At 39.8% G+C, this 15264-nt stretch overlaps 1 protein-coding gene across 1 annotated transcript; it reads right to left on the bottom strand.

Annotated features, from left to right (window-relative positions):
* Positions 1-2802: 2802 nt before the first annotated feature.
* LOC100826348 (DNA damage-binding protein 1) lies at positions 2803-13058 on the bottom strand. The gene is made up of 19 exons (XM_003569224.3): positions 12862-13058; positions 11924-11972; positions 11658-11717; positions 11462-11553; positions 10867-10918; positions 10299-10361; positions 10003-10052; positions 9212-9287; positions 8464-8667; positions 8240-8346; positions 8029-8137; positions 7513-7713; positions 7204-7419; positions 6979-7089; positions 5233-5505; positions 4881-5155; positions 4422-4770; positions 3702-3983; positions 2803-3578 (listed from the first exon to the last, which is right to left on the bottom strand). Exons 1-19 carry the CDS (start codon positions 12963-12965, stop codon positions 3027-3029), a joined length of 3225 nt encoding a protein of 1074 aa, XP_003569272.1. The 5' UTR covers positions 12966-13058; the 3' UTR covers positions 2803-3026.
* Positions 13059-15264: the final 2206 nt, after the last annotated feature.

Raw genomic sequence — 15264 nt, 5'->3', positions numbered from 1 at the left:
CTGAAACTAGAAAGGTAGTGGTTAGCAGAAGTGTTACTTTTGATGAGTCTGCTATGTTACCTGATAAGCCATCTACTGATGTTCCTGTTATGAAGCCACACGATACAAGTGTGTAGATGGAGCATGTTATTGATTCAGGGTCTACAAAAGAAATTGAAGAGGAAAATGTTCAGGAAGCTCCCAATGTTGTGCAGCCACCACAACGGTCCATTGCAGCTGATAGGACTAAAAGAAATATTGTTTGACCCAGGAGGTTGATTGAAGAATGCAACGTTGTTGCATATGCTTTGAGCGTGGCAAAAGAAATTGAAGGTAATGTTGAACCTTCAACTTATTCAGAGGTTGTTACTTCTGTTGATTCAAATGCACGGATGACTGCCATGCATGATGAGATGGAATCTCTTGAGAAAAATTGCACTTGGGAGTTAGTCAAGTTGCCAAGTGAGATTAGTACACATGATAATTCAGCTATTATGATGACAAAGCCAGTTCCTGCCAATAAGTTTGAGCTTTGCTCAGGTTTAGTTGGTATTACTCACTAGTCCTATGGACTTTGACGCACAAAGTGTTTATGCTCATTTGTTTGGAGGTGTTTTACTTTGTTCGACTATTGAAAGGGATTCGGCTCAAGGTGGAGATTGTTGAAAATTGATCCGAATCCGTTACCAACTCTTGCTAGACTAGCAGGATAGGTTTGGGCTTTGCGTTGGTACCGACATATACGAGTTGAACTCGTTTTCCTTGTCCTATTAGGACTCATCTTTATTGCCCATTATATATACCTCATGTAGTCGCACCTAAAGACGGCCTGTCGTCTCGTGCTTGTAATACACCAACATAAGTGAAGTTGTGCCTTCGTGCATCCGTGGTTTTTCCCGAGAGGGTTTCCACGTTAAAATTCGTGTCTCTCGTTTCTAGTTTAATCTCTATTTTCATGACAATACGAATTAAATAATCATTTTTGAAAATAATACGTGTTTTTTAGAATTTTCAAAAATAATACACCCTCGGTTTGGGCCAGGCCGATTAGCTCCAGTCAGCCTGGCCGAAGCTGATTAGTTCCAGTTGGTCTGGGCGAAGCTGATTAGTTCGCCCAGCTGATTAGTTCCAGTTGGCCTAGGCGAAGCTGATTAGTTTCAGTTGGTGTCGCCATTGGAACTAATTACCTTCCCCAAACTACTTAGTTGAATGATCAATGCATGTTTGAATGGACGTAGCTTGTGTTTCGTCCACAAACCCAACAATTCGACTGAAATTAAGGCACGACTGAAATTTAGAGAGCAAATTAACAGAAAATGGTTACAGAACTGAGGCAAGATTGTATTGAAATTAAGGCACGATTGAACAGAAGTTGGTTGCAGAACTAAGGCATGATTGAACTATTTGCTCTCTTAATTTTCAATTTCAGTCCAATCGTGCCTTAGTTGTGTAACCAGCTTCTATTAATTTGCTCTTTTAATTTCAGTCGTGCCTTAATTTCAGTCGAATTGTTGGATTTGTGGACGAGACACAAGCTACATCCATTTAAACGTGCATTGATCATGCAACTAAGTAACTTGGGTAAGCTAATTAGTTTCAATCGGCTCGGGCTACACCGACTGGAACTAATCAGCTTCACCTAGACCAACCGGAACTAATCAGCTTCGCCCAAACCGATTAGTCGCTGACTGCCCCTAATCGGCTTGGGCCAGGCGACTGGCCCTAATCGGCCTGGCCCATGCCGAGGGTGGCCTAGTTTTGTAAAATTTTAAAAACGCATATTATTTTCAAAAATTACTAAATAATTTGTATTATTTAAAAAACTTAGCATTCAAAATGTACCACTTTTCCTTTTAACTCATGTGAATCAAATAAGCCCCTAGTTGCTCAATGCGATCGTGGCTTCCACACCGAAACTCAATCTCAGCCCAGGGCACCGTAACCGTCACTCCACCTGGCAATGCTGGCATGTTCGGCCGGAACCGATGGAGGTGTATTCGGTGGATCGTGGATGAGTGCGCTGACTTCAAGCCTCAAAGAGAAGCCAGACAGCTGCGCCTGCGTTACTTCCTTCGGCTTCGAGCTTAAAACCGGTGCGCCACATAAACTGGCTAAAAATTTCCGTAGACCGACTTCAAATTGGCTGCACCCAAACTTCATAGGTTCCTTGACCACCGTCGGAAGCAATAGTCAAAAAGTTGTGATATAAAACTTTTTTGATACAAAGCACCTTGGCTCTAATGCCCTCCCTGTATAGTTTTCCCTTTTTCTTTTTTTTTCTTTTCCTTTCTTCGAGTCCCGTTGGGGCTCCTTTGTTGCCTGCGCTTCTTGCACTTTCTTCTAATGAAAAAGAAAGAAAGCAAGTTTATGTGAAAGAGCGAAAATAAGTTTTTTGACAAGGTAAGGTTTGGAAAACCCATGAAATAAACACTGGCAGCACGTGTACTTGTTGCAACAGGTTTGACTTGCTGCACAATACGACTTAAAGTCTAGAGATGCAAATGGGTCACTATTAGACATTAGTGTACCCTCTGATCCTACTTATTTCGGTCAGATGAAGTAAAATTTTGAAATCACATCACCTTATGAAAACCAGCTCATTTTAAAGTACATTTTAAACCCTGTGCTTGTACTAAGTAGGATTAGAAGGTACCCTGACGGGTACCGTTTGCATCTCTATTAAAATCTCATACACCACACTGCGACCTCTTCTGCCTCCATGAATTCATAATTGAAGATGCGGTAAATTCTTCCTTTCCGAGTGTTCCTAAAGGTTAAGATATTTAATGACTTGGATCATTGAACACTACCTCCAAGCTCTCTAGTGTATTTTTTCTCAAGGATTAACCAGACAGCAAAACAAAAAGGTTGTTTGCACCCACCACATTGGGGTGAGTTTACATAAACCATTTTCACTCGTGTGGCCTTGGGCCGAGTCTAAAATTGCAAATATCACCTTTAATTCGCATCTCTGCTAATGCAGTTTGGTTCTGTGCCAAAACCAGTTGGAGGATTTACATGACGGTTAGTTTCTTCCATGATCCTTATTAGTGAAGTTTCCTGAGCTCTTCAACTATCTTACATAGCTCATCTGCACGGAGCCCCATTACCTGTGAAACCTCCTCCATTTTACTTGGGCTCAGACTGAGGAAAGATTCAATCAGATCACCATCCACAAAGTTCCGGGCCTCTGCTGTCCTACTGACGTTATAGAATGACCGCCATTCCACATGGCTAAGATTGCCAACGCTCTTGATGAACTTCACAAGGACGGACTGCAGCTTCTCGAGGAACACATACTGGTCATATGGAAAGGAGGCAATGACACCAATAGCACCACTGATCGTGCCAAAGATGACTGTAGGAATCTGGCCTATCTCCGAGTCCGTGTGGTGCATCACTAGAGAGCCGTGATGCATCCTATTCACCAAGTCTCCCAGATGGTACTCCCCAACGACCCCGGGACGCCCTGAGTGCAATGTAAACAGGTTGCAGCAATTGTCTGCACCGATATAAATATCATCATCGAGCATTGCAACTGCAGTTATCCATTTTGTGTTAAAATCCCGTGTTACCACTTCAATCAGGCCTTCTTCGTACTGCCGAGTAAAAGAAAACAATGTAATCAGTACGATGGAGAAACCGCTGCAAACTTTTTTGGGATTGACAGATGCATGCATCAATAAACAAGAATGAACTGAAAAGTGTGGCTATGCCTATACCTTGTACCTCAGCAAGGATACTGATCTCACCATGTCTCCAACTACAATGAAATGACCATGGGTTTGAGTATGCAAAGCCAATACGCAGCCACGGTAGCTGCACTCTGATTGCAGTTGATGTCTATTATCTCGCCGCACCCACTTGTACACTATGATCTTCTGATTAACAGCAGCCAATAATTTTCCAGTTAATGCATTAAGCGAATACACAGCTCCTTTGGTTTCTCTTTCTGCAACTAGTCGTAACTTTCTCTCTTCAACTAAGAAAATCAGAATTCGTCCCTGTAGTTGCATGGTACCAAAACAGACGAGTTAAGTATAGGAGAAATGTTGAATACTTGGATCAATAGACCCATCAAATACATGATAGTCATCGCCTCATCAGAAGCAAAAATTTCTGCCAGAGAAGAACAGGAAAGCTATGTTGCTTAAACTTGGCATGATTCAACTCAGCCATGTAATAATATCTACATAAAGAGAATTTGATAAACCCACCCTCTTTATTTTGCATAACTTAGCTCGTTGAGAACAGATCAAAAGAATAGCAATTCATGAAGTCAATAGTAGGCATTTTAATTGTCACAGGGTTGTTTTTTAAAAGGAAATGAGAATAGGTATAATATTTCTATCAGATAATTCATGAAACAGTACTTGAGAAAAAGTCTGTAAGATTTAGAAAGTGCATGCCGTTCATTCAACATCAAAGTCAGAGAATATTACCTTTGTGGGTTCAATTTCATAGGGTAAAATATATGCTGTTCCCACACAGTAGTAAAAATTATCATCATCAGAGAACGAACAGCTTACGATGGAGCAACCGCATTCAAATTCATCAAGAGTATGTGTTGACAAAACCCAAAAGGTTTGGTAATCTAATAGACGAACAAAATGTTTCCCGCTCTCTGCATGAATGAACTTAGGCTTGAAACTGCAGAGTGCAAGTGTCTGAGACTGTTCCTGGTGACAGATGCGGCGTGCTTGTTCTTTCAAGGGGATTGTGCGGATATGAAGCTGTCTGATATCATTGATTTCTCCAATTGAAAGTTCAGATTCTTTTGCTAACACGATACTGTGACAACAAGAAATGGCTCAATGCAAATCCAAGGAATACTTTTAGCGAAAGAGCTGACACAATAGGTAGCCAGAAACGCAAACAACACGAGAGAGGGAGGGAGGGACCTTTCTGGAAAAACAGCTGTGTTAAAGGGGCATACATGATTCACTTCTTTCAAATTGGCATAACTATATAGTAACTTCTGGTCACTGCTGTATATGACAGCCGGCCTATCTGATGCAGCAAACACATGGGTTCTATTCTGAGATGAGAATATATGGAGGCTGATAGGTTGTGCCCCCAAGGAGACCCTCCTTCTGTCTGATAATTCACATGTACTACTGTTCAATACAAAACTGAAGAGGTGACCATCTCCAAGACCACAGAACAAATAAGACACCTGAAAGGAAGACCGAGGAAGATATTACTGTTAACGGCCAAATTTTCTTTTGCAAGGAAGCAACATAAGGAGCATACCGCTTCAATAGTGCATAGCAGAACAGAACGTGGAACCACTTCACCCAAATGCTCCTTCCTAATTAGTTTAAGTCCAGGGAGCGAAAATATCCTCACACTTATATCTGTCCACATCCCAACAGCTGCAAGGGAGCTATACTGTGGATTCTCACCAATTGGATTTATGTCAAGACAAGAAATCTCATGTTCAAGCTGTATATGTTTCACTGGCACAATCTTAGAGCTGGTGATTTCTAGGTAGACAAGATGGCAATTACCAGTTGCCAACAAAACCTGCAAGATTCCAATAATGTGTATAAAAAACGGCTAAAACATGAAGCCACAAGCATTAATATGGTAAGGCCACGCATATGTTTATCATCTGAACCATGTGAATTTATAGATATCCAAAATCGTACCCCCCCCCCCCTTCCTCTCTCTGTGACACACACGCCTGCACCCTTTGCGTGAACAACACACACATTTCAGAAATGAAAGGCAATGCCCAGAACTTTTCGTGACAATCAGCCAAGTAATGGGAGCATGTGTAATACCCTAAGCTTGGCGAGCACATGATTTGTTCTTTAAAATAGCATTGCTAGATTTGAAGTAGATTCCAGAACTGATAGTAACCAGAATGTCATCACAACTAACAAGCCAACTCAATCAGGAGAGCTTCCGGGTAATCCAGCAAACAAATTTATGTCAAATTGTGAATAATTTCCAACAAGTTATATACTCCCTCAGTTCCTAAATATAAGAAGTCCTAAGTTTGTCCTAAGTCAAACTTCTTCAAGTTTGACGAGTGGGGCCCACCTGTCGGATCCGGTGTCAATCTGCTAGATTGTGAAATTATGGGTTTTCTGTGACAGATTAGTACAAAAGTTGTGGTTAAGTGAAAAAAAAAAGTTCAGAAGTTGTGGTTTTCTGATACTCCCTCCGTCCAACAAAGGATATCTCAACTTTGACTAAATTTGAATGCATCTATACAGTAAGTTACATCTAGATACATCCAAATTTTGACAAACTTGAGACATCTTTTTTGGACGGAGGGAGTACTAAACTTCCAAAAATAAGTGTTTCTTAATATTTACTCTTAATAAAACCATTTGGAGTTATAGATGTTGGTAGATTTTCCTATAAAGTTGGTCAAACTTGAAGAAGTTTGACTTAGAACAAACCAAGGACTTCTTACATTTAGGAACAGAGGGGGTAGTTTAGAATTGCTCTTGTACTGCTATAGTACGGAACATTCAGCGGAATTATTTACTAGTATATACAGAAGTCTCAAAGTTGTAAACATGTTCTGATCAGCTTCCACCCAGCTTGTGACTGGTTAGCGATTATCATTCTCAATGAGCCATATTTAAATTTTGACAGTGAAAATAACTAGGTTTCTACTGTAACTGGTTCGGTATCAGTGTCCGAGCTCTCCCTGTGGTGTAAGTGGATTAGAATTTAGAAAATATAAGTACACGATGAAACAAAAGTAGCGGTATGTGGTCCATGTGGATACACAGTTTGCAACCTTACATCAAGAGTTACCAGGAATAGGCAGAATGTAATCTGCGAAGTAATTAGTCTTGAAAACAGAAATAGAAATAATTAGAGTACTGTCACAAAGATGTATAAATTGGAAAATATCATCAAACGTGAGGCTGGCATGTGCAGCCTTAGAGCCACATTTCAGTGACATGCTGCATGATATTTTCCAACTCGATGATCTTAATGATGGTATCAAGCGATATTACCAGAAGAGAATCCAACCTGGTTCGCGTTAGCTGCTGCAACATTGACTGAAAATCTTGCTGGTGCAAACCACTGATCCAGCAATTCCAGAGAAACAGAGCTGACTAATCTAACAGACCTGGAAGTAACCTGCTATCAAGATTACAATATATAAGGTAACTAGTGCAAGCGGAAACCACGCACATGAAGAAGAACTTAAATGCAGACCAAACAAAATAAGACAGATGAGTCAGAAAAGGGAACCTGTATAAGCTGATTGTGGATGGCACTTCCGCAGGCCAGAGTTTGTGTTTCTGAATCAAATCCTTTTATATCAACTTCTTCCAATTCGTTTTCCATATTCATTGCCAAGAAGTGTGTCTCGTTTATAAAGGTCACAACCAAGAACGTATCATATGGATCATTCAATGAAGATTTCATAGACCATAGTCCTTTCATGCCTCTGAGTTCTACTGAAGCCTGGTTACCCATGAAGAAGCAGTACAAGCATTCAGTAGTGCAACCCAGAGTTCAAGACAGCACGGATACAGTTAAAAAAGGAAAACATCAGACCTGGTCAGTGATCACTACTCCATTACGAACTGCCCGAATTGAACCATCTTTGTATGCACCCGAACAAGTAATCACCTGACCTTGCCCTCGCCTTTCAGTATCAACCACACAAAAGTCCACAATTGGTCCAGTGTTCATAAATTGCTCAAGAATTTCAACAAATGAAGCGCTTGCATCAGCTTGAATATTCAGTTTTATGAGCTGTTAAGAGCAATAGCTTGTTTAGGTGCAAACTTACAATGCCACTAGCCATAAAGGTTGGAATGAAAGAACACCAGAATTTTCACATGGCCAGAACAGTGAGGTCAACCACAAAGATGCAGTTGTATTGCCACGTGCAGCATGTGTATGAGTGTGCACGCGCACTCGTATGGGTGCACACATAAACATGTTTTGGAGTTTTTAGGCACATTACACCGAATCCTGAATGGTCCCCACTAGGATGCAAGATCAGATCTATGACTAGTACACTTGGAAGAGTAAAGGACAACGGCAATTCAAGTTGATGATACCTACCTGTGAGTCTCCAAATCGTGAACCAATATAAACGAGACCACTATCAAGATATGATATTGTTGATGCAATCGATGTCTCTCCCATGTAGTGAGTTTTCAAATCAGTTACCCTAGATGCCACCATAACATGGACAAAAGAAATTCAAGAGGCATATCAATTTACCATGGAGTGTAGAACCCTCTTTTCTCAAAAGGACGTGATAGATGGATACCTTCCCCATTCATGGGTAATTACAATTAAGTGCAGAGCGCCTGTATTGTCTCCATATAAATAGCGGGAACCATCTGGATCGACCCGCCCAACAGCTCTAATGATAGACTGCACAAGAAATGATGGAGCATAAATGATTACCAGAGTGAAACTGTTATACACAAATATTAGTTCGCACAGAAACAGAAGAGTAGTACAAATACCAAAAAGAATGGAGAATCTTACCTGCTTTATTGATAGAGCTTTGAATGTTGTGGCACTGCAGTAAACTATTGTGTGCTCACCAATTATGATGACACCACCTAGTGGTACAGGTATTAACAGATGAGCACTGTTATCTAAATTGCTCTGAGACCAAGAACCTTCAACAAAATCTTTGTCCTCCAGTGCAACTTCATATGTCTTAACATGTCTGGAATCCTTGTTGTCCTGTTGTGTAATATGGAAACACGAATCATTAGATTAGTCACAATCATGGCTGCATTACACATAACAAAATACACCCTCTGATCCTAAATTCTTGACTCAAATTTGCCCAAATATGGACGTATCTATTCTTAAAAAGCGTCTAGATACATGTAATATTTCGACAAACAATTTAGGATCGGAGGGAGTACAAATCAAGGAACAAAAAAGGAAGGCACAACATAAGAAAAATGGAAGAAATGTTTATTTTATGTTAGAGGGAAGATCATTACGTTACAGCAGTCCAAAGTTCCATGTGGAAACGATAGAGATCAACCCGCAAACAATAAAACATAGCGTGCACAAGAATGTGTTCCACAAGATACAAGTTGACAAGCTACTTTAATAAGAAGAGCATAAATCAACACATTACACATTGCGATGTATGTTTTGCTTAGTACAAGATGTTAATGCTACGTGCCTACACCAACCCATAAATAATGAGATGGAATTTATTCTGGGTTTAGAACATAATCATTCTTGTGTAGGTGTAAGAAAATGAGTATACCTGGTGAAGAACTACTACAGTAGGTCTAGCACAACCATACAGAAACTTGATGTCCAACACTAGAAATTCTTGAAGCCTGACACATCCAGAAGGAAAAGGTGATTAATATTTAAATGTACAACGACATACTTAAAAAAATTCCCAGTAAGTGCATAATATGTTTGACGATTGTCTAGTAAACTTGAAATCTTCATACACTAAACATGATAATGACCAAATGATTAGATCACACTATTATTAAAAAAAACAGCATAACCCTAAACAAACCTGAAACAAAAACGCCCAATTACACTAGCACATGTCATGATTGATTGAGAGTACGGAAAACATATTATAACGTCCAGGAAAATGCTATGCTAGTAGCAATAGAATTGGCACATGGCCACAGTGATACCGTAACCTTGATCAATAATTTTCATTCACCATTATTCTATAGCATATATCATTTCTCAGAAATAAAAAAGGAAACAACGAGTAATACACACGAAGGCCGCATTTGGAACGCATGATCTTTTTTCCTAATAATTCCTGCACAAGTTGGACTATTTCCTATGAAATTCATCCACTCCAAACAGAACCTATGGTATGTAGAAGAAAAAGAGTAGAAGAACAGTGGTTGGTTTTGGTTCTTCAAATCCACTGTGCATAATAATGCATTAATTTTACTAGGCAGTCTAACTTGATGAATGGTGGTCTTAGCATCATAAGACAGTTCACAACTTCAACCAGATAATATATACGCTTCATCGATCATAACTGCGGTTGAATTTATAAATATGTACAAACAGTACCTGATGTTTAAAGCTTCCTTCAGGTTTCCTTTGTTATCAAATGGTATAACCTGGAAATAGCAAAAGTTTTTATTTATTTCTTTTATCAGAAGAGTATTCGTATATCGCTGTTTGACCTAGGATTTGAACCCAGGCCAAGCACTTCCCAAGTCCACACTACCAACAACACATCCCTGTGGTACATTTCTCCATTTATCAAAGATATAGTAATTCGTTTCCTTGGAACTTGAATAGCATAGACTCTACTCCAGGAACAGACTTGCAAACTCATGAAAACAAGTGTATACGTAGCTTACCTTAAATAAGCCATCGTATAGAGAGAGACCAATCAGTCGATTTTGAGGATCAATTACTCCAATCTACATTTTAAGTAACACAATTAAATTATGAATTGTAGTATAATAGTGATAAATTAGACTAAGAATATATTATAAAACTACTCTCATCAAAAAGTGTTTCATATGTTTGTTATTAAGAACTACATAACTGTACAGGACTCTTAAGAAGAAAGCAAATGCTTCTGAATAAAATGCTCCATATTTCTGTACATATTGGTGGTTGTCCGTTAACCCTACTGCGACTACCCCTAGCTTGATAGATATAATCACTTGTTTGCCATCCATTCAATGTGGTACCTACATGTATCGCCATTTTTTTATTGCAGTTGGTTGGCTTGACATATACTTTTGAGATAATTGTTTTCTCAAATAAATATTTTAAGAGAATTCTATTTAGCATAAAATTGGAAAATATGAGCACATAAATATTTAAAAAAAACTCATGTATGTAATATATATCTTTTGTTTAGTAGCAACGCACATGCATTTAGCTAGTTAAAAGAACAAGTCGAGAGAATCACACTACCTGTCCATTATCTGTAGGGCGTCCAATAAAATCAGAAACATCCCCACCAGATCTGCATATTCAAAGTGATTATTTCCTTATTAAGATTTACAAAATCTGAGAAAAGATTGCACAAACTTGCAAGGTAAATTTTGCTCTAATGGTGAGTGGCAACATAAGCGATTTGGATATCAAGATGCATAGTATCATAAGACAGACAACTAACATAGAAAAACATTTGCCATGTCCATCAGAAGATCCTTAAAACTAAGCAAAACCTTACTAGGCTACTCATTTGAAAGGTGTCAAATATATTACTCCCGCAAAGCTATATTAATATGGTTAGGGGCTTGGGGAATGAATGCATACTACTAAGACCGATTCCAGTTGAGTTCTATCAGAAGGTAAAGGGACCGGTTGGACTAGATTGATCTTCAGGTCACTACCTGCCTATAAAATAAGTCTTAGAACCACCAAACCAAGCGGTTGCAGGATCAGATATAACATACCGGGTACGTAGATATTAACAATAATCGACTGATGGATGGACTTAAGATAAGCATCAGTCCTGATCATTGCTGTATATTTATAGAACATGATGAATGAAGGTCTAAACCTTGTAATAAGCTCTGAATTTCTTCCGTCCCAGTGAAGAACAATGCATCTGTATCTTTCCATACTGATGAAAAGAAAATCTTGAGTTTCACTCTGGGAATGAAAAAGAAAATAGCTTATGAGTTATGATTATACTATAGAAATACTGCTAGAGGGCAACGAGCGCCTTTCAACCAAGGAACAGAAATTGAACTCACACGAGAACGGAAGAGCTCAAGTGTTGCAATTGTTCCATACAGAGGTACATCAACCATAAGCTGGCAACCAAAGGAAATACTTTATACTTGCATCCAAGGAACTAATAGGTCCAGAAGAAACTACAACTGGTTAACTCAAAACATATTAGGGCCTGCTTGGATTGTTGTATTTATCTGAACAAGAGTAGCCATCATATAACCCTAAATAGCACATATGATGCAATACAAGCGATTGACATATTCTAGGGGAGGCAAATGTCTCTGACCTGAAGGCCCTGAGGGGTAAGCAAATAAATCTCCATACGGTTACATTTCCTGAAAGTTTGTTGTGCAGATAAGCATCAGCAAAATTTAAATAAAACATGCCAGATGATTTTGTTTTGATTTCATTTTAAAGAAGGAAAATCCCTTAACCAAATCAACCACAAGCTAAAAAGTTACCGTACACCCACACTTTTCAATATCTCGTCTAATTAGAGTTCACGATCTTGTAATCTTCTTGAGAGGCATTACAATTTACAGCATCAATGTCACCATAACAAGGAGCTTGTTGTTATGAAGACATCAATCGCCTCTGAATTGGGATGCTATTACTAGCCAGTGGCTACCACTTTGGCAAACTAACAATTGCAAACAAGGAAAGAAGACAGGATAATGCCTTGCATCCCAGGATGATTAAGAGAAACTTACAAACTTGACGATTTTGTAAACCCAAGATCCGTCGCAATTTCAGGAAATAAAAAAAGAGTAACCCAAAAAAACCTAAAGCAGCCCACCGATCACGAATTTCGTACCAATCCACGGCCAATCCTATAGCTCGGATCTCTTGGGGAGTTCAGAATACCGGAACAAACCAATGACTCCATGAGAGGCTTGGATTTTATTTTTTCACGCTTGTAAATTTTCATCCAAAAAGTATCACCCTATCCAAAATGTGGCATCCAAAAACAAATAATATTTCTCGAAAACGAGAACTAAATTGAGAGCACACCCACCTCTCTGGAATACGATCATGTTAGTTCCTGAGCAAATAAGCACCGATGACCGATCGATCATTGCAGAGAGCATCGATGGGGCGGCTAGGGTTTTAGCCGAGCAAACTAAAACCCTAACCCCGCCAAGCTATCCTCACAAGGCTAGCGACCTCAGAAACCAATAGAGCAACAATCGCCCGGAGTCGGAGAAATGCATTCGAGGTGCTTACGCGACGATGAGGTTGAGGTGGTGGGGCGCGGTGAAGTTGCCGACGCACGAGTGGGAGACGGCCGTGGGCTTGTGCGCCGTCACAACGTAGTTCCATGCCCTCATATTCCCCTGCAGAACGCCGAAGCAGCCGCGATCGACGCCCCGCGCCGGAGAAGAGCGAGGAGAGGAGCAACGAGAGCGGAAGCGAAGAACGCTGCGGGGAGGTGGTGGTGGAGCAAGAGCCAAGAGGAGAGGAAATGAGGAATTGCGGAGAGCGCGGCAGGTTGTCTTATGGTGGTCGAGCTGGGCTGTAGGCCCTCTTTTGCTGGATTGGGCTCGCGTGTGTGTCCGTTTCGATGGCCCATTCGGATTTAGCGTTAAAAAATGGGTTAATCGGAACCATGACCCTTTCTGTTCCACCGGTCGGAAACATGACGTTACAAAAACTTTGACTTAGAAAAATGGCTATTTAACTTTCTTGTACCTCTAACTATGCCATTCTGTCCACTTAAGACCAATTACTGTTCATAAAATACATGTATTTCAGCGTGTACAACAGTACCTGCCTCCACTTTTTCTAGGATTCGTTAGGGTCAGGATAGAGGAGAGCGTGGGGGATAATAAGAGAAAGAGGAATAGAACTGTTTGACTTGGGATGAAAAAAAACTGTTCGTGTAGAGCTATGTATGTATGTATTTAGACAGTATACGTGATGGTATTGGACAAAATGGCATGGTTAGAGATATAAGAAAGTTAGAGTGGCATTTCTCCAAATCAAGTTTTTGTAATGGCATATCTCCAACCGGTGGAAATTATAATGGCATAGATCCAATTAACCCTTAAAAATTAGGGTGTCAGTCGTGTTGTTATTTATTTATCTCGAGAAAATACAATGGCGCTCACAAAAACGTACAGACAACCCCTACGAAGTCATGAACGCAAACCCTATTTTTATGAGCACCTCCGAGATACTGAACCACCAGATCTTGAGATTGACGAAATCATCATAGGCAACGACGCCACTCGAAAATAAATCAAGGTAAATGCAGCCACCCATGACAAGCCCGAGACTTGAATAAATCAAAATAAATGTGGCAACCCATGACAAGCCTGAGACTTGAATTAGGTGGGCTGGTTTCACTGTAAGAAACTAACCACCTAAGTTAAGCTCAGTTTGCAATGTAGGGGTATGTTATTGAATCAACAATGAAAGAAGGCTTGCATTTTTTTTGATAAACTGAACCGGCAGATCTTGAGATTGACAAAGTCACCATAAGAAACAACGTCACTTTGAAATAAATCAAGATAAATGCGGCTACCCATGTCAAACTTAGGACTTGAACTAGGTGGGCTTGTTCCACTACAAGAAAGTAGTGGCGGACCTAGGATTTGGCCATGACAGGGGTTAAATTTTAATGGCAAAAAGTCGTAACTACTTTGTATCGAGACGCATGATTACAGGAGATTACATTCACCCTCACTTGATCTCCATGCTAGCATGCAATATACAAGGAATCTACACAGGTATAAGGTAAGGCAAATCTGTCTGGCCATATACCTAATCACTCTCTCTAACAGAACACTAGCCCTTGTCAATTTGGATAAAAGTCCAGAGCTAAAGCTCCTAGATCCTAATATTTTTTTAGTGATATACTAGTGGGATTATAGATGATAGTTGAGCCATGACCAAGGCTATAGCCCAGGTAGCCTTGGGTGTAGATCTGCCCCAGGAAGAAACCAACCACTTGAGATAAGCTCAGTTCGCATTGTTGGGTATGTTATTGAATCAACAATGGAAGAGGGCTTAGCAGTTTTTTCATACTGTTCTAGGGCATACCCCATCCTTTGCATTAGCAGATGCACATTTACAACCATATTTATTGTAAAAGATCATTCAAAATAGTACATTTTAAGAATCACACAAAGTGGATAGAAAAATCAGCTAACGGAATAGAGAATACAAAAAGCTCTTATGCGCCGTGTAGTCTATTAACGGACCGCCATAATCCCTACCGACTAAATATTTTCGTGCAACCGGTTGCACGACGATTGCATCCATAAATCATGAGCTCCTGTTGCTCCAAAGGGTGAAGTTAGGACCACAAATGGATCCAATATGCATAATATATTATTGATCAAAGGAATCGAAATAGGCCTTGAATTATGAAAAGGAGAGAGTATCATACAACAGGTCGCAATTATAATGACTTAGCCTCAACGGAGTAAACGGACGACAACTAACTCAATTTTCTGCCTTTCTGGTGATTGTCCATCCATTTTTTTTCCAGTTCTTCTTTTTTCAACCGTAACCAGTTTCCTAGTTCAAATCTAGCAAAGCTCATGGTCAAGCTTTAATACTAGCATTGGTGCATAGTCTAATTATTATATTGTGATTATATATTCATAGGTATTTTTCCCTGTC

This window comes from Brachypodium distachyon, chromosome 2 (genome assembly GCF_000005505.3).
Source record: "Brachypodium distachyon strain Bd21 chromosome 2, Brachypodium_distachyon_v3.0, whole genome shotgun sequence".
Taxonomy (NCBI): domain Eukaryota; kingdom Viridiplantae; phylum Streptophyta; class Magnoliopsida; order Poales; family Poaceae; genus Brachypodium; species Brachypodium distachyon.
The sequence above is the reverse complement of the archived record's forward strand: the minus strand, read 5'-3'. Positions and strand labels throughout refer to the sequence as shown.